This window comes from Tachypleus tridentatus, chromosome 8 (assembly GCF_004210375.1).
Source record: "Tachypleus tridentatus isolate NWPU-2018 chromosome 8, ASM421037v1, whole genome shotgun sequence".
NCBI lineage: Eukaryota > Metazoa > Arthropoda > Merostomata > Xiphosura > Limulidae > Tachypleus > Tachypleus tridentatus.
In genome coordinates this window covers 14,211,624-14,237,151 of record NC_134832.1, presented here as the reverse complement: position 1 = coordinate 14,237,151, position 25,528 = coordinate 14,211,624, and the positions used below count along the sequence as shown (strand labels likewise).

Sequence of the window (25,528 nt, the reverse complement as noted above, 5' to 3'; positions counted from 1 at the left end):
AAAAAATATATATTTTCATGTTTTATATAATAGGTGATTTTACCTGGAAAAATATCATGAAAGTCAAAACAGCATCGCTATAAACGTATAATTTCACTAAGTGATGCCTTTTGTTCGCAATTTGTACAATATGAGTTTTCAGAATTATAAATTTAGAACTGGTTTACGTACGTTAGTTTATTTCTCCATTATACTTGTGCTATTTTAAAGTTAAAAACCTAAAGTATCTCAATAACCTATTGATAAGAGTATTTTAAGTAGCCAAACTATTTTCAAACATACGGATTCTCTGAACATTGTAAAGACTGTCTGAGCATGAGAATGTTAACATTTTCAAGTAATGTGTATGAATTACAGCAGAACACCTACCTCGGATTCCATGAACACTGTGGAGACTGTCTGACTCTTCTGCACCTGAATCTTGTCTTGAAACATCCTTGTCGATGTAACCATCAAACAAATGTAGAGAATCTTCTCCAAACAGAGTTGGACAGTGGTCTATTAAGTAGGCTATAATCTTTGGCAAGTTCTCTGAGACCTATAGAGATTTGAAGGAGAATATTGATTAAAAAAGAAGATACAAGAAAGAGAAATAAGGAAACATTAATGTCTTTAAAAGACATCCAGTGAATAAAAATTACCTTCAGAATGTTATACTATCGTATATTAAACTGTACATTATTATGGACGTATCCGAAGGGTTTCTAGTTTTCTACACAGGACAATAAAATAATGAAAAAACAACATTCTATTAGTTATTTTCTCATACATGAAAGATATAGTAGTGTCTAGTAAATATTAAATATCATCTTTAATTTTTTCCAGTATTTATTCTGAGAATCCCATTTAGTTGATCTCTAGTTTTTCACATGCTTGCTACAGAAACAATATCAACATATATCTTGCATCTTAGGCCTTGCAACCAATTAGTCCATGGTGGATCTTACTTTATTTTTTACACAACCTCTTCCATTCCACTTCCTGGAAGCAAGTTAACACTAAATTCAACATATCACAAGTGCCTTGGCTTCGTACATTTTACTAGCTAGCTACTACATGATTTCACTTAACGTTTGTAACTGTTAATTAGTATGGTATAATCGTTTAGCGTACTGTCTGTAGCTGATAATTAGTGTATTGTAATCGTGTAGTCTATCGTTTGTAGCTAATAATTAGTATGGTATAATCGTTTAGCGTACTGTCTATAGCTGATAATTAGTGTATTGCAATCGTGTAGTCTATCGTTTGTAGCTGATAATTAGCGTGGTATAATCGTTCAGTCTAGGGTCTATGGATAATAAAAACTGATAATTAGTGAAGTCTAATCGTTCTCTTTGACGTCCGTAGCCGATAATTAATGTAGTATACTATCTGTATCCAACAATGTGTGTAGTATAGCAGTGTTGTAAAACATTTGTAGCTTATAATTAGTGTAATAATTTTCTCTAACGTTTGTAATCAATATTTAACGTAATATATATTTTTTTTTCAAACCTTAGAAAAAACTAAGAAGCCAGTAGTACGTATCTCACCTCTGGTTGAAAAATGGAACAGTTTTGATTGCTGACAAGTTTTGGACAGAGAATGCTGGGAGCAATACATCTAGATAAGTTATCGGAAGACATCTTGTTTTCCGATGAATTCTGGGATATGCGCCATAGAACGCACATAAAATGTTTCAAGAGGTTGATATTTGCAGGAGGAATACGGTTCAGTAAACTGAAATAATTAAAATATATCACTATATCAAATCGTCTTAATACGTCACTTTCGTACAAACAGGTAAATGTCAACAGTTACTCATAAAAAAGAAACTTCTACCAAAATAAAAAATCATTGACCAGAAATATATTGTTTCTATATCCCGCAAAATCTTTGACTAACTACTATCATGTTTCACGTCTCATTTGCTGAACTGTAATAGATTAGTTCTGTTGTTTTTTTGTTAAATAAAGTAATTTAGTTAATTTTTGTACTGACACTACTTAAGATGGAAATCACCCAGTATCTGACCAAATGAGAAGAAACAGACAAATCAATTATCTTTTGTTAAGTTAGAGTACACATCCGGAACAAAGAAATAACAAGAAACATACAGTGATATTTTCTCTTTTAAATCCCAATCGTCTTCACACCTTGATGCGTCAAGCCATTCATTGTATGAATCTGACAACAGTAAGCAGTCCGGAAGTGACCTGAGAAATTCCTAGAAAGAATAATCGTTCGAAAAGCTGTTTATTTTATTTAAAATAAACTATTAAACACGATTATTACAATCTGTGATTAAATACACCAGTGATGCAGTTTATACTAATTAAGAAAATGTTATGCACAGGAAAAGTTATCTCTAAATACAAATATTACGTACTCGAAATACAGCTGCCAGAACAACGACGGAATAGTCTTTCAGCTCCAGATCTGGGTTTATTTCCAATTTCTTTCTTAACTCTCGACATGATCGAATATTAGCTGACTGCCGAAAAATTCCAACGGTAAATGGTCCTCGGTGGAAAAGCTGAGCCAGAATAGCCTGTGACACGTGAAATAAAATATAATCTCTTTAGTCGAGGCATAGTTGAAAAATAAACCCATATAAGTATATTGTAAGTGTATGTCTTAATGGTATACACAGTCAAGTACATTTATTCACAGAGAAATTGTATGTTAAAATATTATGACTGACATAAAGTCCTTTGAAAATGACAAAGAATGTATAATCATATTTTTTAACAAATTTCAGGAGGTTCTCAAAGTATTTGAGTTGTAAGTATGCACATAAAAAAGTATTTAATTCTCTATCAAAATACACATGATTTGTACTTAATATAATTCACAAAACAGCTTTAGTTAGAGTCGACTTTCATATAATGAAAGATACGCAACCCGTGATAATATAGTTACCTGAAAATATGAAATGGTTGAGTCTGATTCTTACATAGTAACTGCTGATTATAATGCGAGATCTGACACAACACAGTTATATGATTTAACTATTGCAAGTTTTGTCATTTGCTCTTTCATATCGGACACACGAAAATAATTTCATCCAACCTTAAAAACCCGACATAAATTATGGAACATTTAAATTTATAAATGAGATTGTTGTACGCTGTAAGCATTATATTCCTATTATTAAAATCCATTATAGTTTTTGATTATTTTGTACTGATATTTTTATATGATTGCTAGTGAACAATTCTAAGTTATATTACTTTCCATGCCAGCAACGTTGTTGCAAAGTTTGATAATTCAAGATATTTCTTTAGTTATCGTATGAAATCCAAATCTATCTTTTGCCTAACAAAAATGATGAAACGTTTCTTGTTAGGCTTAAAAAACCTGCTAGTTTAGGCATTTTACATCAATGCATTTCAAATGTAGTTATACAAACTCACCATTACAGGCTTTGGTAGACTTCCATCCTCACACAGTGTTGAGAGTGGCTTGTCGAAAATTGAACAAGATGAAGAAATATTATTTTCGATATTTTGACTGTCTGCTTTGTTTGTTTGTTTCTTGAATGCCCATTCAATAATCGTAGGCTTTCTTTGTCTTTTTCTTTTTTTGGAAATATCTGTTTTAACAAAGATAAAATATTTTAAGCAAGAAGTTTTCAACATAAATATGAACAAAAATACAACTATTTGGTAAAAACAAAACAAAAAAACGTTACTGTTTGTTTGTAAATAAGCACAAATCTACACAATGGGCTATCTGTGCTCTGCCAACCAAGAGTATCAAAACCCAGTTTCTAGTATTGTAAGCTCGCAGATACACTGCTGTGCCACTAGAGGGGGGATTCTAATAAAGTAAGAAATTTCTAGGTCCTATTAGAGACCATTTTATTCATCAAATTATTTAATTAATTGCTCTATACCATGCTTTATACATTCCCCAACCCCCCACAGTGGGCACTTAATTCTGTAAGTTTGTGCTTAACAAAAGAAAGGAACAAACGTTTTAGCCTACTGAATCACTCATAAAACACATTGATGGTATTTTGCTTTAAATGTTTGTAAGCCATGTTATTAAAACTCAAATACAAAACAATGCTATTGATCATGAGTAATTTCATGCATTCAACAGTCTCAAATCATGTTCGTGATTCTTGAGCATGTCTGTTAAATGGACTTTAATCATCTTCTCAGTGTTCACCATATAATCTAAAGTTGCTTCTAGTTATTTTAACAATTACAGAGAAAACTGATTACAGTTGTTTTATAAATACACATACTACACACCAAGCTAATTATGCGTGTTTAACTATGATCATATACACACATTGCATATCAAACTTATTCTATCTGTTTAGCCATTACCCAATACACACACTGCACATCTAGTTGATTCTGGTTGTCCAGCAGTTTTCCAGTACCCATATTATACAGCAAACTTATCCTAGATGTCTAGCCATTATCTGGTACACATATTACACACCAAACTGATTCTAGTTGTATAGTCATTAACCAATACACATACTACACACACTACCATTATCCAGTAGACATATTAAACATCAAATCGACAGTAACTTTTTAACCACTATCACACACACACACACGAGACCCAATTGACTTTAACTGTCTAACCACTGGGTATGTAATTACTGTCCAGTGCATATGTAAACAAACAATAGGACAATTTGACATTAGCTGTCTATATACACAAGCAAATAAACCAAACCGATTCTGTCTAATCATTGTCCAGTGTATATATACACACAAACAAATGAAGCTGACTTTAGCTGTCTAATCACTGTTCAATGCTCATACACAGAGTGACTTTTGATGTTTAAACACTGTCCAGTGCATACACATGCACAAAAAGACTATGAATAAATTGGTTTAACCACTGTGCACACAACAGAATCAATTGACTTTAGATATCTAACCACTGTCCAGTAAATACACACACACACAAGTCAAGTTGGTTTTAGTTGTCTAACCTCTGTCCTGTGGGCACACACACATATACAAAAGAGAAAACTGACTTTAACTGTCTAATTATTTTCCAGTGGATATATACACACACAAAAAAGAAGTTGACTTTAGCTGTCCGGTGCACGTTCACACATAAGAGACAAAGGTGAATTTAACTGTCTGAACACTGTCCAGTACACATAACACACATTAAATAGACTAGATGTTTTACCTGTTAGAGCTGTGACTTTATGAGCTGATGAACTTCGTAAGATAAATAAACATTTTGTGTCTGAGCTGATATTATTAAAATTTTGAAGGTCCAGGGTTGAGCACCGAAGTAATTCCCTCACGAAATTCATCTTGATTGCAAATGGGTATTCATGTCCTAAGTATGATCAAAATATTAAAAAATAATTGCAGAGGTTAGAAATTACATTATTAACTGCTATTTTTATTTGTTTTATTGTATTGTTGAATTTTCTGGATTCTAAACAATACATTAAAAAAAACTATGAAAAAGCTTACAACAAGCATTTCACTCATTATTTGCCTGCCTTCACTACTTAGGTTTCATAAAAGGGACATACAGTTTCACTTGAAATTAATATTGCTCTGTATGTTTAAATTACTTTGAATTTAAACAATTTTATCAAGTTAACTGAAAGTTTCTTAAACATAAATCTCAATCTTTTATTTAATATCCTAAGTAATGACAGCATAACTCATAAATTCCTTTATGAAAAACATTGAATCTCCAGCAAATGGCCTCTATAATGAAAGGTTTTATCTGTTACTATTGTAAGTTTGGTCCACACAGCAACAGGTGTTTACACTTACTATAGTAAACTTGTGTCCAACACAAATGAGGGTCTCTGTTCCAATAAATATCTTAAAGTTTGTATTACAGCTTATTGAATAACATATGCAAAAGGTTAGGAAAATAACTGTACAAATGGTATAAAATTAACAGTTATAAGCTGTACATTGACATGTGAATTTTCATTTAAATATAATGGGGATATAATTACAAAAATGAGTTAACATATTTTAACTTAAATGCTCTTATTTTAAATTAATATTTTATAAAATTTAATTAATTCTAAAATCTGTATTTTCATTTTTTAGCTAAATAATATTAAATATTACTCATAAAAATCAAGAAGTTTTAATTTTTCTTCTAAAAGTCTTACACAGAACTACTTAACACCCAATAATCTGCCTAAAAATTGTACTTCTAATAAATGTTGAAACTTTAATACTAAGAATGTCAATATTCTTCTAGTTAAATGAGTTTATTTACACTTACAGATGTTTTAACTGCCTGCATTTGTCATTCTCAAGATGTCACTGAAATTAAAATTACTCAAAACAGTAAGAATGCTATTTCTATCTTAATTTACCCAAGATCAAGTATAGCATCCAACATACTTTGCTGTAATTCCTAAAACACTGGTTTTAACAGGATGAAAATAATTTAACTCAAAATTTTAAGACTTTTTATAAGTTGTAAAATATTTCTAGATTCTATATGAAGCAGTATACTAACCAATTAGTGGATAGGGTGCATCATCCTTCCCAGTTTTCACCCACAGTTGAGAGTCGTTCAAACTGACCAACTAAGAAATAAAGTATATATTTAGCATGGTTTTTATAAAACATTTCTCATTAACATCAGGAAATGTTGAATTAAAAGTCATTTCTTAACCGGATATCTTAGATTAGTAATACACAAGGTATAAATTATTATCTCTGTAATGATTCATATCACAACAGCATATTGAACATTTTGTTATACACATATTACGAATCTCAGGGCCCAGCATGGCCAAGTAGGTTAAGGCGTGCGACTCGTAATCTGATGGTAGCGTGTTTGCATCCCTGTCGCACCAAATATGCTCACCTATCCAGCCGTGGGGGCATTATAATGTGACGGTCAATCCCACTATTCATTGATAAAAAAGTAGCCCAAGCGATGGTGGTGGGTGGTGATGACTAGGTGCCTTCCCTCTAGTCTTACACTGCAAAATTAGGGACGGCTAATGCAGATAGCCCTCGAGTAGCTTTGTGCGAAATTAAAAAACAAAACAAAAAATATTACGAATCTCAAGGAATGGTGATAAAAATAGTCTTAGGTTGTATACCTGACACTCAGTGCTTTTGAAAATACTTAAAGTACTTGTCTGTCTTGAAAAATTGTAATACAGCTTTTTATTTTTAAATTTTTTCAAGACATTACTCAAGTGTGCTTTCACGCTAAGACTTACACAAACAAACACCTAAAACTCTAGACCTCAAATATATTTCACGATAGAGTAAAATAAAAATAGCTGAACAAAGAAAGGATATGGCTGGTCGAAATGCTATTCTCTAGCTAATGTGTTGTGATTAGTAGAAATTCTTGAATTATGAGGAAACTTTTAAGGCTACCATAATTCCCAATGAAAGTGGTTTCTCGGAGCTAAATTCTTTTATATATATTGTTGCTGTTTTCACAATTTTCGGTGACGTTTAAACGTAGTATGTGTCCTTAACCCAAGGGCAAATAATCATAGTTAAGTGTAAAGATAAACCTAAACACATCCTAAAACACAATTAAAATTTCGTGATGACGAGAAACTCACTTTATAAATAATTCAAATTTAATATTTTAAATTATAATTCATAGCAGATTATAAAAACGAATCTTACTTCTTTTCCAAGTTCTTCATTAATCATTCGTATACAATCGTTGGCTGTTTGTGAATTTGTCACTTTAATAGTCTTGAACTGAAACACAAACAGTTTATTTTCAAAATACTGTCATATTAAACACAGAATCAAACATTAGTTCTTGTTTTTTTTGCGTTTGGTATTCAGTATACGAAAATGAATTATTACTTTCAATTCAATATTATTTCCTATTATTTTAATTTATTTTGTTAAATTATCAAAAACCATTTTTCTTAATTACAAACAAACTGAACGAAACAACGTCATAAGTTGCAGTGTGAATAAAATTAATTATTAATTATTAAATTATGAGATACGAAAAAAATGCGTATATTTAACTAACAGATAGCACCGAACTTGATAATTTTAGATAGTTTTTAATACAACTTTCTTGTGCAAGATTATTACCGTGTTTTTTGTTTTAACATATCTAACATTATGTATAAAATAACCAAACTGATGTGTTTTTCAGTTTTAAATCAAACAGTTTAAACTACGTACCTAACACAACAGCAAAACTTTGCAAACTGAATGTCCCACAAAGTTGTAGAAAAACAATAACGTCAATTGTATTTGACTCACTTAAAAATATATATTAATGAGAAATTACAGTAATTTTGTAAAAATCTTAATCACATATAGTATCAGTAAACAAATATATTATTACCACTCGGTTCTTGCTGTCTTTAATTTAAGCTTCACTCTTGAAAATATGGGTTGTCGTTCACAACTTATTTTTAACTGACAATAGATGAAGCTACAAACTGGTCATGATAGTATATTTTAAAGTAAATATCACTAGCTCTCTTTATGTGGAAATTAGCATGAATGCACATATTAACACAATACAGAATTAATATATATTTTCCACTCCATAAGTCATCAAAATCTGTATATGAAAAGCCATTTCATACAGTCACTTTCTCTGGTTTATATGCCGTTTTTTTGCTATTCAGAGTGTTGCGAATTCGAAAACTGGTTAATAACAAAGATCGAAATTTCTTATTTTCGTTCATCATAATCTTTCTTCGGGAAGCCTAACACTTACCTGGTTCTAGCAGCAACTATACTTTTATTATTATTATTTTCAAAATTAAAAAAACAACAACATAATTCTAGTGTAAGCGATGTTATTACCCCTTGTACTTAGCTTTCTTACAGAAATGTGATGTTCGTTTGAAAAGCGTAAGTACAGGATGAAACAAGAATTACCCCCCAGTATTAGATGAACATTAGATGACTGTGACATGTAAAATACTCAATTTTTGTCCATTATACAATCGATGTCATACATTATGTATGAAGTGAAAGAGTAAAAAAGAAATACATATATACAAATTATCAGAACCTACATGTGAAGAGCTACCAGACATCGATGCTCTGTCTCCAGTGTATATGCATGCCGCTTTTCAGCTATCCAGATCATTCCAAAATTGGAAATAGGCAAATAGCTAAAACCTAGATTTCTTATTTTCATTCATCATCATTTTTCTCGTCTCGACTTTACATGTAGAATAAATCTCTATACTTCTGGCTGTCAAAACAAATAGAATCAGAATTTCCAATCGTAAAATGCTACTCAGTTTTAAATTAGTCATAAAACTAGAATTCTAACCTAAACTAAAGAAAATATATAATGGTGAAAGCTAATATTATATTCAACCAATAAGCTTGCGATAGAAAAATGAGAAAGCTAGTAATGTAGCGATCTTATTCTTAATGTAAAGTCGAAACGGTTTAGTCTGCTATGTGATCATTAGTCGGACCAAGTGATGTGTCTACTTCTATCTCTATTGTGTTTTGTTCATTTTGGCAAGTTCAGTAGCTTTTTTCGTTTGGCAATAATTTTTTCCTAATAGTTGCTTCTTGACATTTTTTATATTAAATATGATTGAAAACATAACCATTTTTTTCCAGTTGCTTACAAATTCCTCGTTTGCTTCTTGATCCCAGTAAGATACTTGGAGTGTGGTGACTGTCTTCTCTTCTTTTTCTTTTGCCTCTTTTACAAGTCTGGGGAAATAAAACCTTCTGTACTATTTTCGTAGTTGATAACTGAAACTTATCATCTAATTATCAAGATCTATCTATAGAGAATTACAGGAGAACTCAGCAAAATATTGTAAGTATGTGTAATGAATTTTTTCTATGAGTTGGAGATAATAACAGACTAAAACAATCAATACATATATTCTTTTTAACGCTTTCTTGTACATTTTATTAAGTTTACTGATCTTACAAAGTGTTTTCAAAATATTCATAAACTAAAAGTTTTTCAACTTTTAAACCATAATTCTTGACGTTTTAAATTGTCTGAATCACTTGTTTTTATTTTATTTTATTTTGCTTCATAAACAAAGTATTTTCGAAGAGAAATTTGCAATGAGTGATTAAAATGTTTTCGGTTGTATTGATGGATTTTTTTTCTACTTTTTTCTAAGCCACGTGTCTTGACTCTTTCAATATCATGGATATAAATATAATCAAGACAATTAAGTTATTACTTCTTAGTACTTAATTTTATAATGACAAAGTAACTACTTACTGTGACAGTTTGGTATGCCATACTTCTTTCGTTTGAGAAGAACTGAAAAAAAGAAAGTCTAAAAAATGAAACAAGAATAAATATTTCAAAATTCATTAAGTTGATTCAGTTGTATATCACGTATTCAGACTCATCTGCTAATTTTCTAATAACGTAAAGTGCAGGAAAGGAAATATAACTACGAATCTCGTTTATCCAAAATTAGAGCTTTATTTCAGCATTAAAATAACTGTATTCATTGATTAATGTAAATTTTCTACTAGAATTTCATACACCATATGAACCATATATTGAAACAAACAATTAATCTAGGGGCATGCTTTTAAAGTGCTGTGTATAAATAAAATCTTTGTATTGAGCAAAATATTTTGTCAGTGTTGATATAATGACGAAGTCGTTCAGTAATCACTCTGTGGCTGAAAAGTAATAGCCAAAAGAACTTCTAAGAATATAATACTTAATTTTGTCCTTTCCTTAAAGAAATGTTTTCTTTTTGCTAGTAAATCAGTTTGATAACTAACGTTAGCTGATAATTGTGTGTTTCCACTGTCGGTACTTTAAAATCACATTTAAGAGTGTAAAACCAGCTAAGTCATTTGATCACTAACCAGTCGATACCTAGGGTAATTTTATATCCCACATTATATATGGCTTTCGCAAACTAGTGACTCACTGCTTTCATTTGAGCTAGCATTAAAATGTCCGGTTTCTGGCTGGTAAAATGTAGTTTCAAACCGGTCCTACTGACTATATAAAATAATGATTTCGACACATATATATGACTGCTTGTATACCTGAACGTTGCTACGACGTTGGTAGTTGGCCAGCCCAACACGAATGATGTATCCGGAGATCGCGACGACTCACAAACCTCGGATAAACAAGTCGACAGCCACATCTCGCATATAAGTATTTGTTCTTTTAATTTGTATGAATTGGAAGATCTTTGGAGAGAAAAACAATTTTTTTTTTTTAAATATTAGATCTTTGTTTCTTCATGATCAACTTTTCTTGAATTTTAAAATTCAAAGATTCTCTGGAGTTGATAGGTTATTATAACAATTTTCTTTTATGGTTAACAAATTGTCTGTATACCAAAATAATTTTGTAATGCTTTAGATAAACAAAACAGGAATAGCTGAACTGCATCCTATCAAAATAGTAAATTCCTAATTTTCTTATTTGGTTTATCGAGATCAGTATTATCATATTTATACAAAAAAAAAAATTCTCACTTTCTGTTCGACAACTAGAGTGCTACGAATTCTAAGTCTACCAAAAATCATTTGTAAAATCGATGTTTTCGAGATGTAGGTAGCATTTAATGCACATAACAATCAATCATTCTTGGGAACTTGGAGTGTTTAAAACTCTCAAATACATGTCTAGAATTTGAATTAACTTTATAGGTGTAAACATAAAACAAATTTTATTACCGAAGATAGTACACATATAATTATTTATAAAAAATGAATATACATCTATATCAGACAATGTTTCAATGGAAAAATACTTATAATCACGTACCACAGCAAAAAATTATTGATAATTGGTGCGATTTTCTCAAAACTTGTAGCATTTATCTTCTTCGTATTCAAAAATTCAAAATAAAATAGCAATTTCAGCTATTATTTCTTTGAAATTTAACTTTACCTATTTGCTTATTTTTAACATCAACTCTGAAAAGAAATGTTCTTTCTAACCTTAGTGCCAAAAATATCAAAAATAACTTTTACGAGTTTTATAATCACTATTCACAAGAAATGTTTCACTGATTTTCAGAAATTCGTTTTAATATACTACATGTAAGAATAAATATGATCGTTTACTTTGGCTTTTGAATTCACATACTAAAATATTTCTTATCCACGTTCTTTAAGTATAGCCAGTTCTTCTCGTTGTTTTTAAAAAAATAAAAAACAATAACTCTAAATAAGTCAAAATTGCAAACTAAGTTTCTACCATCCATCTCAATTGTTGAAATAAAGCAATGATTTACCTTAACTTGGCTATCAACAATATGTCATTGAAGAGAAACAGGTGTCTCTCTTGATGTTGAACCCCCTGTGTAGAAATGATGAATTTTCATTAATAAACTTCAAAAACAGAACAAAGGCAATACGTTAAAATAAAGCCATGAACTTTAGAGCTATAAAAATATATGTTCCAAAGAATCGAATCTGTAGCCAAATCATGAAAATAAAAACGAATAAAGTAGCCAAACGTTGATCAAATTTCACCTTTGAGAGACTTTTGCTATTTTGTTTTCAGTTCTGGTAATATTAAGAACAACTGATAAAACTATGAGAGTTTTTTCCTATCAGTTACAATGTTTGAAGTGTATTCTTTGAGATTTTGTTATAGATCTTTGTATAAGTTCTGTGTTATTCGATTTAAGTATTTAAATGAGTTTAAAATTTTGATACGCAAAGTCTACAAATCACAAGGGGCATAATATCATAACATCAAAGGATCATTATGTTTTGGGCAAATCTTCATTTACATATAATATATGTTTATGTATACAAATAATAAAGTTGGCTTTATACGCTTGATAAACACGTCCATGTGGAACGTTTGTGCTTATAAAGTAACTCGAATTGAAAATTTTCGCTCATTCACATTATATATCCGTTTTAATGTTGTTAGAATAGTATATGAAAGAAAGACTGAAACTTTTACATGCTGGTTTAGAAAATTTCTGTCACATTCAACATATACAAAAGTAATGAAATTGACACGGTATTTTCTTACGGGGAAACTGTCATAAAATGTCGTTACATATACTTTTCTAAGAGCATCCAATCGGCACCAATTGAATCACCCAAATTGAGCAGAGCATGTAGGACACACAAAACAACTGGCTGTCAGTGTTTAAATATGTTCGGTAGTGTGCAATTAGAATTTGTAATTTTTTTGGTAGAGGGAAATCTAAATATACAGCGATAAAAATGTTTAGAATATGAGGGCATCCTAAATGCTCTTTAATATCAAATTGTTCAAATAATATCAATTTTTTAACAAAACGTGGATATTCTTGTCTCTGGTGAGCTGTATTTAACAGTGACTCCAAAAATATTTCTAATGCAAAGGAAACAGACCCAGCTATTTGTAAAATATTGGTCTTAGTATAAAATTAGCAATAGTTAGTAGTCCTGGTGATTTAGAAGGTCATAGTACAATTAGTAACAGGTACAAATAATAATAATCCTTTAGAATTAATACATAAGTTTTACTTTTATTTTGCTGTGTTATTCGTTGTACATTACTTTCCCATTTGTTCTTGGTTGTGATTTTATGTTTGCTTTATGCTGCTTTTGGTCATCGATAAGTTTGTCTAAAGATATTTACATTTGTAAATTACAGTATGTTGGTATTCGTTTGTAGGACAGATTCTGTGGAAACTATCTAATAGCATTAAGGCTTTATTGATACACATCCTCCTCACACGAACTTTACCAGGACATAGTAACTGACTGCACAAATAGACTGGCGTACAACTGTTAACTGGTGGCCAGTTGATTTTTGCAAGTCAGAGGTTCAGAAAGTCAAAATTGAGTTTATTTTGTAACAGACATTTTGAAATTCGGTAAATCCAACGTATGTTCTAAAAGTCGTGTTAACAAATTTTGTTTTCTGTAAATATCAACTGGTTTAATATTATATCAAAACAGTATGAAAGGCTGATGAAATATCCTAAAATACAAAACAAAACAGAAATAAATTACCACCTCCTAATCTTCCAGAATAAGTTGGGTACAGAAATAAAATGACAATATTAAGAAAAAGTAATTTGATATCACAATGTTACGGATTGTTTGTACTGAGAGAAGAGCTGATAAAAGTCTGAGGGGGCGGGTGTACATCACTATTTATGTAAAGTGTCCTATTTAAATTCACACCCTTTTTTGAACTACATAAATAAAATTTTGATAAAGAGAAATTAGATAAAAAAATTAATTTTACATACCATGGTAAAATGAACAGGTCCTTCCATGACAAAAGTTCTGTTGCAGGTATTATTCCTGAATGTTCCATTGGATCTTTTCGGACTAGGTTTTCTGTGAATATATATATATATTATGTTATACGTACATACATATATATATCAAAGATTAATACTGAAGAGTTAATTAAAAATAAAACAAAATTATTGTTCATGTGAGACTAGCGAATGTTGGTTAAAACCGATATATGGTGTATCCCCACTGCAATGTAGGACCTATTCCGCATTCACCTACTAAACCTAGGGTACATTTTATATCCCACATTATATATGGCCTTTACCCTTGGGATCATTTCAAGTGGTGCAGCGTTTTTTATTTTTGTTTGAGCTTGCTTTTGTTTATAACAAACTGTATATATATTTACAGCTTTATAATACATTATGCGAAACCTGACACTTATTCTTACAGCTTTTTATCGTTATTAAAGAAAGTATTCGACTGTTAAGTGCTATGGAGTGTTATAAGTTGTAAATGCTAAATAAAAGTTGTATTCTTAGATACCATATTTTCTTGTTCGCAATCCCACACTGTTCCTGAATAGTAAAGAGTTGTCTTAGTGGTCGTTTCTCCAACAGTAAGGAGTTTACAACTGAAGAACACACGCCAGTTTGTTTTTTTAGTGCTTTCGTGCAAAGCTATATAAATTGTCTCTGTTCAACTTACCAACAACCCTTACCGTTTCAAAGTGCGGATTGAAGTTTCTGTGGTATTATGGCCTGCACCTGACGCCTCAAATTCTACGTCTGGGCATGCTAATCACTAGGGTACACCCGGTCCTAATTAGTCTTAGTTAATGGACATAATTTGTTAACAATCATGTTGTATATTTCGACCAGTCTACAGAAAACAGCACACCTTAAACACATAATTTACAATTTTCAACAAACAAGAGCATATTTCGACCAATTTATAGGAAATAGAAAACCCATGTTCATACAATTTTTCAGCAAACAAATTGTATGTTCCGAAATATCTGCAGGAAATAATAAACATAGTATTTCAACACTAAAGTTGTATACTATTATACTTTGACATGTATACAAGAAATGATTATTTATACTTAACTACGTCCAATCTAAGATTCTCTCAACAATCACCAACCACCATTGCACGATGACCACAATGTGGTAGCACAGTTTATAACAACCCGCTATTTTCAGGTTAGTTGAAATATATTTTTCAGTTATTTCACTCCACGCTGTAACCACACACCATGCTCTATAAGACTGTCTACCATGTCAAATATTTCCCTGTTTCTTCGGTTACTTTCTCATCTGCATCTAAGCACCATTTTATCTACCCATTTGTCTATTTAGGTGTATAATTTACTTATTTTTCTGTTTATCAACCTAGCCATAATTACGTGTCTGTCCGTTTATTTAAGGAATAACCTAAATGCATATTTGATCTATATAATCATCTATATATATATCTGTTTCTTCATTTTGTATTTTCATCCAAGAGCTACAGCGATTTAAACTATGACAGTGATTTTAAAAATATAGTCAAAGCATTCACATATTTACATTTTATTTTTAACCTTTGGGTGTCATAGCATGCAAGACGTTTGTTAAATGACTCAATGCAGATGGAACATATAGCTGGAATTTCTTTTGAGAAACTTTTTCGACGATAATTTTAGGTTCAGCTTATATCACCTTTCTTTATTACTTGTCACATAGTAAACCTTTTGTTATGCATAAATAAATAAATTATGCATTATGGTGTAAAATAAGTCATTGTTAATGTCAGATACTTCTGTCAGACATGATAGATACCTGGAATCGTCTAATCTAACTAAATGTTTTGTTACTTGTCTTTTAACATGGTATGGTCAAAGACGGCCAAAATATTAAAACCTGAAAACTTTGTGTCTCGTGTTATCAAAAATCCATTACAAAAAAAAAAAAGAAGAAAGAAAGAAAGCACACACACACACACGTTGACAACAGTTAAGGGAAAGAAAAGAAGATAACAGCTAGAGGGGGATGAGGTGTAGGCCTGGCTGAAAGTGGATAGCCACCTTAAACGAGGCGTGTGGTTGGTTAGCTAGAAAAAAGAAAAGCAGACACACCTGGGAAATGCTTACAGACAACGGTGTCACGTGTGATAAGATGTCATATCAAATGAATCTGAACAACGTTTTTTTCATCTCCACCCACTTGCTTAAAATCTTTTCTTTTTCTTCACGCTGTATATGTCACACATTCATAAAGGGCCGAGGTTAATATGCAAAGGCGTTTAAGTTCATGCTAGGAAAGAAAAAGATCACTCACATGGTAACCTGGAGAATTTCCCACAAAAATCTTGCTTTATCCCAACTGTCCAATAGTTTAATAGTTTATACCAATAGTTTTAATCAGTAGCACATTATACTAGTTTTATTGTTAAAAGAAAAGCCCAAACATTCTTTGCACATATTTTACTTCAATGAGGTTAAAAACATACACACTCACATAAACTTATTTGTAATTTACACAGCCAATATATAAAAAGAAATCTTACAACTCTAGTACCAAAACTTTACTTAGCTATACATTTACTCGAAGAACCATATGTTTATGGTTAGATAAATTATTAGAAATGGCAAGATTAGATACCCAGTATCAAAGTTAATATTCAAGCATTAGTCCTTTAAAATACATGAAACAAGTAAACTTTTCACATCTATTTTAGCTCAGTTGGGGTCAACAGAAGGAAAGCACAATGTCTGAACGAGCTTGCGACAGAAAAACATTTTTATATAGAATTTCAAGAGATATCTCAGCAATACAAGTTGAGTAGAGGTTGAAATGCAGGCAGTTGAATGTTAAGACACCTACGAGAGTATAATATAAGAGATGAATTTGACTATGTTAAGAAGTGTTTTCAAATATATTTTTGTTAAATGTTATATAACAGAATGGTTACTCTAAATGGCCTCTTTATTATCATATGCTTATCTCGGTGGGTTTTTTTCTCTTTCTTTTGTTTTTAATGTTTCATGGTTGTAAATGATATAACACAAATTTAGCTACTGACCTAATATAAAAAGTAATATATCTTTATTATGTGTAAATATCAAAAATAATAAATATAAAAAAATAATAGATAAATAAGTAAATAAATAATTCTGTTCATTGGTTTGTTTTAGTGTAAAGCTATTTAATGTTATCTGTGCTCTGTGTACCGCGGGGACACTAATCCAGAATTTTCGTGTTGTAAGTTTGCAAAACTACCAGGAGACATCTATAAGAGAAAACAAGAAAATGGAGTCAGAGAAAATTATTATTTCAATACTAATTATTACAGACTCCTCTTTGATAAAGTGATGCCATCAACAAGTAAACTTATAGTGATTGAATAAGTATCAGATTCGTGAAAACTGCCAAAGCAGATATAATAATAATAATAAAGTTTAGACTTTATCAGTGATTATGTTTTAAAAAATCTAGACCTCCACATTAAAGTAACGTACTATCAATGAATTGTCGGTTTTTAATAAAAGTCTGGAAGTGTGGCGTTGAAATGTATTTGTGTCAGTTTGATTAAGCATTTTTTAAACTGGTTATAAAGCTGTAAATAGTGCTGTAAAAATGTTCTTTAAAAAAGCAATAATTTTAATCAGTAAAACTTACATTTCATTTATGTTTCCTTTCGATTTTCCAGAAAGCGCACGTTGAAGTTTGGATGCCGCTGCTGATCTCGTCCTCAGTACACGTTTTCGCTGTTTATACAGTATATTTCAGTTAGCAAAAGAAACAAAACAAATATAGATGTACACTTATTATAGGAACAACAGTTAACAACAGTTTAGTTAAACTGCAGGAAAGCACTGAAACATACTATGTATGTTATTTAATTTAGCCTCTCGGTTTTCGATATGTTATCAATATAAAAACAAAGAAATACACAGTTTTAATTGACATAAATAAGTGTTATGTTAAAGAAAGCAAATATTTAAGTGATATCTTAATGAATAATATTTTTAAAACAGCTCAAAGATCTAAGAATCAATATAATATATTTACAATAGCATCTCTGTGTGGTAACGTTCAAAATAAAATGTCTTTCAACAATAAAAGAAAGTAACATGAAGGCCAAGGCTGCCAATCAAAATTGTTTATTATTACATTTTTATTTTGTTATGCGTCACTCACAGGGTTTTTTTTACCGAGGCCAGTCACTCTGTCTAATTTCAAAGCCTAATAATTAACCAGAATTCATTAACTTTTCCGAGAAAAACTTTGGAAATGCAGAAGAGAACTCTTTGGGCAAGAACTTTTTAGAAGACAGTTGCAAACCTGTACTTATTTTGGTACTTACTTTGTTCACTCTATTTATGTTTACATATTTTTCATTTACCTTGCACTTTGCATTTCTTCTCTTTCTATATATATACATATATATGCGTGTATTTATAAACACAAATAAATTTATTACTTTGAAAAATTTTGTTATTTGATATTCTGTTTTTCATTAAAGAAGAACCTGATCTAACAGATTATAAGCTATTAACGCATTTGCAAAAAAAAACAAAAACAACCAACACACCGGGAAGAACGGATCATCTTCGTATAAATTCAAATCGTCATTAGGGAAGAGGTCTTGAACCTTTTCCAAATCGGATTCTTCCACACTATGCTCTCCCTTTTTCATCATCTGTATGAATAAATAATATGTTGTTAAATAAAATACTCTCCTAAATTAGGATACTTTAGTTATAAAAAACCAAATTATAACTGTTGCTACTGTTAAATGTTCATGCTTTCTTACTATCAAGTAAACTATCAAGTGTGTAATATAAAAAGATGAAAGTTATTAAATTTCGCCACAAGGACCGAATATAAAAATACTTCCCGAAAACTTAGGACGTGACGAGGAAACATCGCATACCGAGAACGACTTCGCAATAGCAACAATTCTTGAACTTTGTGTTTATTTCAAAAAGAACACAATCAAAATATAAAAAAAATGAAATTCAAGAAGATTCTCTGAACCTTCATTTCTCTTCATTGTTAACAAAGGTGATAAACATCTAAACAATTTCATCAGAGTTTAGATGTTTTAAACGAAGTTTACTTCAAGGAGCGTGTTAAACAAATTGCTTTCTTTATAAAGCTCCTGAAACTTATTTCTCTGATCTTGAGGGATCCTTCAAGCTAATTTTCAGCTTCTGAAACTACTTCTTTTGATTTAAACAGCTTCTGAAGCTACCTTTTCTGATGTAATGAACTCTTGAAGCTACTTTTTCTGTGAAATAACAGTTATACAATCAGAATAATGGAATTCTAGGTAAAATACTAATCATGTTTTTTTCTGTTATTGCTCCAGAAACACCAGTGGAACTTAATGTTCTTGTGCTACCCTACCAAGATTAGCTGTTACAAGTGGTCTTCGTTGAATTTAATAGTAAACAAGAGTTCATCAACGCTAGTTCAGTGGTTAGCTTCAGAGTTTAATGCCTCTGAATAATTGATCAAGAAAACTAATTATATTTTTTTCCAGCTGTACTTGTTTTCTATTGAAAAATAAATACGCTAATAAAAGTCAATTATTACCAATCTTTAAACAATGATATCTCCTTCATGTGCATCTATAAGACGTTTCCAGGTAGAAGCTGAAGCTCTGAGTTAGATGAATAGACAATGATGTAATATCAGGCGGAGCATTTATTTCTGTTAGCCAACAACACCTTAAAGGGTGTTGGCGCTATGGTCATGTTATTGAGACATGGGAGAAAAGCATTCCATCACGGCTTACTCATGTAATAAACATTTGGTCCCAGCTAAGGGTGAAATTTTAGTTGAGAATGCGTTTACTTATACAGGACATTGTGAAATGAATGTTAGAAGTATTTACCCCTTACCTAGTTATAAAGGAGTATTTGTTTTGTTTCATAATTTGCGCATAGGCGCACATGGGTTATCTGAGCATAAATGTCCTTATTTTGAGTTGATAGTCTACGGTGAGGGCACCTAGTCAACAGCTCACACCATTGGTTCTTGGACTACTCCTGTCTGATCGAATTATGAGAATTTTACTGTCACTCTTATAATGCATGTATAGCCTTTAAGTGCGGACATCGTTTCTGCGAACCACGAATTCTCAGATTCACAAGCCGGGCATCCTAACTCTTTGGTTACTCTAGTGAAGAAACGAGCAAACCGTGTTTCTTTATTCATGTCCGTTGCTTCTTTTAGAATATGAAGCATTTAAAAATAGGCTTGTACTTAAAGACATGTTTGAATTTTGAAGGCATAAACGCGTCTGATGAGTTAACTTTTCACTGACAAACACACAAAAACTGGTTAGTTAAAAATTATGAAAATAGTTTTATTTGTTTGTACTTAAGAATAAAATTGTATAAAGAACTATCTGTGCTGTGCCTACCAGGGCTATTTAAACCCAGCTTTTAGCGTTATACGCTTTCAGACTTACTGTTGAGCTACTAAGGAGTTGTGAAAACTGTCATGGAGACCATTTCTCCGTGACATCACTTAGAAACTTCATAAAAGTATCTTCGCTTTAAAAAATTGAAAATTCTAATTACAGTTTACAAAAGTTGTTCTTTTTTTAAGCTTGAATATTTCTTGAACTCACGTTTTTAACTTTTTCAGCTGCTCTCGTTCGTTCACCGTAATCAGGGTGAGGTTCTTCAGTCTTAGCTGCAAGTTGTGACAAAAACCGTTCATACTGGGCCAATCTCTCTACCTAAAGAAAAACAAATCTGACAAACCTTTAGCTTAAGCATCTGTAGAAGAAAGGAAGAGAGTGATAGTTAAATAGAAAGCTAGATGGACAGGAAGGCAGAGATATACAAAATGCAGATGGAGTGTATTTCAGGTGGAAGGTAGTATGAACATCAAAACAAGAATGTATATAAATATTTATATATATATGCGTAAACACGTAAACAGATAAATAAAAACACTGAAGATAATATTTTACTATATATACACGTCTTAGTGTATTAGCACTTTTTGCAATAACATTTTAAGTGTCGATTGTTTATCTAAAGCAAAAACTTTATAACTATTTATTGAAATTTAATCTATTTCGATTGAAGGATGAATATACAACGTAAGTACACATCAACTATACAGTTTTTACTTACAACAGCGTCAGAAAGCGAAGATTATGAGAAGTTCTAACAACAACAAGTACTTTGTATTTAGAAGTGACAACATTAACTGGCAACATACCAAGTGTAAAACACGAATTTCCATTAAAATACACAAATCGAATATTCTTTTTTAGGGCATATATTTTGAATAGGTACACTTATATTTGGTCCAATGTTTCACTGACTGTGTTCAACAAGTCATGTTTGTTTCTTGACAGTATGACAGCGTGGCTTCTTTTCTGCTTGAGGCACGCAAGTTACACAAAGACAGAAATAGGGCGTGAAGACTACTCCACCAGGTGAACGGCCTAGTGAGGAATCCCTGCTTGTAAATAACACCGCTAGGAAATTTATAGCTTTCTTTCACATTTGCAAAATCAGTATATCACAATTTTAGAAAAAAATCACGATCACACTCCAGTTTTCAGTTGGATGATAAACGTATTTCTTCTTTTAGATAACGAATAAGGACTTATAAGCAGACTGAATACGAAAGGTGTTAAGCACTAAAGCTCCTATTGTGGCCAAGTTCTAGAAGTTTAGTTTCTTTGCATTATTGTCTTAGGCCTTCATTAATGTGTTATGTAAACACTTTATTTGTTCACTCGACCGACTTCAAAGTTGTTGTTTTTTTAATTTACACAGCTTTACCAACATCATCAGTAAATAGATAAACTTCGGTCTTTAATACCAATGAAACCTACATCTAAGTTGGTTATTAACAATTATTTTAAATTTCATAATTTGAAGAAATTTACGTAAACTAGGGTTAGTTTATCGATGGATCCTTTTTCACAACGTAAATTCAGAGTTTTACATCAACGTTTTGAAACCAGTTTTAAAATCTTAGATTTATCTTTTGAAAATAGTTTTACAGAATAAAATGCTTTTACATTAGTTTTACAGCAGAAAATTTATCATTATATTACATCCATATATATTCAATATTTGAAACTAAGTTTGAATAATCAAGTTATATTAAACTTCATTTAAGAAACTAAATTCTTAATTTAAACGAAACTTTACATCCAATTGTTGGACTGATGCACACGTGAAGTGTAGTATTCAAAGGTCTAATTTCCTTGGCTCTTTTCAATATTTCATGTTTCATGTGTCCACCACATATCTTTTCCTGAAACATTCCTTAAGGAAAATTGTTTTTAGCTTTTATTGGTTTGTTTATTTGTTTTGAATTTTCACGCAAAACTGCACGAGGAGTATCTGGGCTAGCTGTCTCTAATTTAGTAGTGCACGACTAGAAGAAAGTCAACTAGACATCACCATTCACAGCCAACTCTTGGGCTACTCTTTTGCCAACGAACAGTGGGATTGGCTATAATATTATAAAGCTATTATGGCTGAAAGGGCAACTATGTTTGGTGTGACGAAAATTTGAACTATCGACCCTCAGTCGAGCACCCCAACCGCCTGGCCATGCCGAGCCAAGCTTTCTTTAGAAAGACACAAGTCTAAAAGTTCTTAATAATGTTGATAAGACCTAATGGGGAAAATAAACTAGTCTTTACTTTCAGAACTCCAATTAAAACAATTCAAAAGGTCACTAACGTTATTATAATTTACGAATTCACTAGAATATCATGCAATAATCTACATGATTATTTGCCTAAGCAAAAATAAAGCATGCAGACACCTTAAAAAGACCAAAACAAATAGGTATATAGATAGATTATTAAAATAAGTAAAAAGTTCAAATTTGTGAGGTGTAACAGCATATCTATTAATAACGAAAACAAAAAATAAAGATAACTTTAAACAAACCTAAAAATGGCGATGTATACTTAATATGGCAGATATTATCTCTGCATATAAGAAGTTTTTTCAAGTGTGTGTCATGAACATTTTTGGTTGATATTTCTGGAGTAGATATTTCTTAGATTAGATTAGACTTAAATAATCAAGTAATTTCCAAAATATTCTCCCGACAATTCCCTTAAAAATTTGATTTCATTTCCCGTAATAGTAATGAAAAATGACTGAATGGTAACAACAGAGAAAAGACAAGGGAAGCTCTCATGAGATGAATAATCATAAAGATAACTCTCAAACAACGGTGTATTTTGATGTCAATGTCGGTTTAAAAACATATTTATTATATATAGTACTGCAAACTTTAGTTTTGTTTGACACATAGTTTCTCACCGAATCTAATATCCCTAATGTGAATATATTATGTGTCATTTTATTCAAAACATGTATGTAATGAAATAGTTTGAGCATGTGAACTAACATGTGAACAGTTGACCTGCTTAACCCTGACACCGGACCTTCTTATCATTAAAAATTAACAATTGTTTTTCATGAAAAGAGTTTCTTCGACAGCAATTTGCAATTCTCACTCGGACGGTATTTTAACGTCACGCTGACAAAATAGCCAGTTCAAGAAACCCTAGGATTCAAGCGTAGCTACAACTGATTTTGGACTGCTGACCAAACTGACTAAAGGCGTACGGCTAATCTTAAACTGTTAGTTATAAAGCTCGAATCACAAACCTTATGGTACAGGCAGTACGAAACACTAAACACAAAGTATATCTGGCTCTCCTTCAACAGAGTAGGGAATATTTTATTTATAGACGTTTCTTAGGTTTATGAATAATAAATTTATAGCAAGTATAAAACAACGTTTTAATAGCTTTACTTGTCATGAAATAAGACTCCAAGTTATGTAGTATTGTACATTATTCAATGTAAATACTAATATTTCATTCAATTCAGTTAATGAGTTCTTTCTAAATATATTTAGAGAATGCGATTGTATGTGTACAATCAATAAATGGTGCTCTTCGTATGTTTAAACGAAATACACATTCATTAACTACTATTCTCCTTCATGTAGAATTAAGTTAAGTTAAGTTAACTTCGTGTTAAGTTCGAGTTATATATCATTCTCAAATAAGATAAATTGTTTGTTTGTTTTGGAATTAAGCATAAAGGTACACAATGGGCTATATGTGCTCTGCCTTTCATGGGTATCGAAACCCGGTTTCTAGCGGGGTGAGCCCCCAGACATTCTGCTGTGCAACTAGGGGTGGAAGTAAGACAGACTGACATATATTAATTTAAACCCACATAAAAAGGTAAAACGTTTTCGTATACAATGAAAGACTGAAACTGAGCCATTCACAACTAGTTACAACATTGTTACAACGTGGACAATAACAAAGCTAAACGTTGAAGTAATGTATTCATATTTGTATAAGAACTCGAGTGAGTGTAAGAAATAATATTTGGATAGTTATACAACAGCTATACATTTTCAAGAGTTCAAACAAAACAGGAGCGTTATTTTATTGCAAACATAATTGTTTAGCTGTTTGTTTGTTTTTACTTTCGCCCAAAGCTACAGGAAGACTATCTGTGCTAGCCGTCGATAATTAAGCAGTATAAAACTAGAGGGAAGACAGCTAGTCATCACCACCAGCTCTTGAGCTATTGACCGTCACATTATAACGCTCCCACTACGAGTTGCGCGCCCTAACCATTTAGCCACACCGGACCCTTGTTTAGTTGGGTCCTCCACTGGGACAGTGGTAAGTCTACGAACTTGCACAGCTAAAACCTGGGGTCTAATCCTCTTCAGTGAACACCATGCGGCTTTGCTCTAAAATAAGCAGAGGTTCATCCGTAGCACTTCAGCACCCATTACTATTACGTACGCACAAAAGATGTAACGTATGAGCCAAAAACTCCTTTCTTCTGCAAGAATTTTTCAATCATGAGTGTTGATATCTTAAACCCACAGGTACTTAGTTTGTTTGAGTGATTTTGGTTCATAAGTTATATTTATACTCAGTATTATATTGTCAGACATAAGAAACTCATTTCAGGAGATAAATTGGATAATCGTCACTTAGTAAATCTCCCTTCTAGCCTTAACTATATCCATTGTTACAATTTTTGATCTGTATCAAAATATAAACACTTGATCCTGCTCATCAGTAAAATATCAGACTCTCTGGTTGTAACTTGCCCATATAGATTAACTTTTTTTCAGCGTCTTCAGACAATTTCATGTGCATCATGTATATCTACATTTACTTCGGAACATGTTTTGAATCTATTTGATATTGAAGTTATTCAAATGATACTACCATCCTGTCTCAGCGTTTTTCTTGGGCATCTCTATCTTTTATCAGACTTTTGACTGCCAGATGTATCATAACCTCAACATTCTTTTACCCTTAAACAGTGGGAATTTTGTAGGTAGCAGCATCAATTG

At 31.4% G+C, this 25,528-nt stretch overlaps 1 protein-coding gene across 1 annotated transcript in view; it reads right to left on the bottom strand.

Annotated features, from left to right (window-relative positions):
* LOC143258561 (uncharacterized) overlaps positions 1-25,528 on the bottom strand; it is a 278,942-nt gene that overhangs the window by 5,598 nt on the left and 247,816 nt on the right. Inside the window, exons 8-23 of the mRNA XM_076517703.1 lie at positions 20,766-20,876; positions 18,717-18,824; positions 17,801-17,889; positions 14,147-14,237; positions 12,176-12,240; positions 10,971-11,120; positions 10,177-10,218; positions 9,557-9,644; positions 7,611-7,688; positions 6,469-6,538; positions 5,152-5,307; positions 3,396-3,574; positions 2,369-2,530; positions 2,097-2,206; positions 1,533-1,719; positions 370-538 (exon numbers count right to left, since the gene is read on the bottom strand). Coding sequence (XP_076373818.1) covers positions 370-538; positions 1,533-1,719; positions 2,097-2,206; positions 2,369-2,530; positions 3,396-3,574; positions 5,152-5,307; positions 6,469-6,538; positions 7,611-7,688; positions 9,557-9,644; positions 10,177-10,218; positions 10,971-11,120; positions 12,176-12,240; positions 14,147-14,237; positions 17,801-17,889; positions 18,717-18,824; positions 20,766-20,876 — 1,855 coding nt within the window. The remainder of the gene's footprint in view (positions 1-369; positions 539-1,532; positions 1,720-2,096; positions 2,207-2,368; positions 2,531-3,395; positions 3,575-5,151; positions 5,308-6,468; positions 6,539-7,610; positions 7,689-9,556; positions 9,645-10,176; positions 10,219-10,970; positions 11,121-12,175; positions 12,241-14,146; positions 14,238-17,800; positions 17,890-18,716; positions 18,825-20,765; positions 20,877-25,528) is intronic.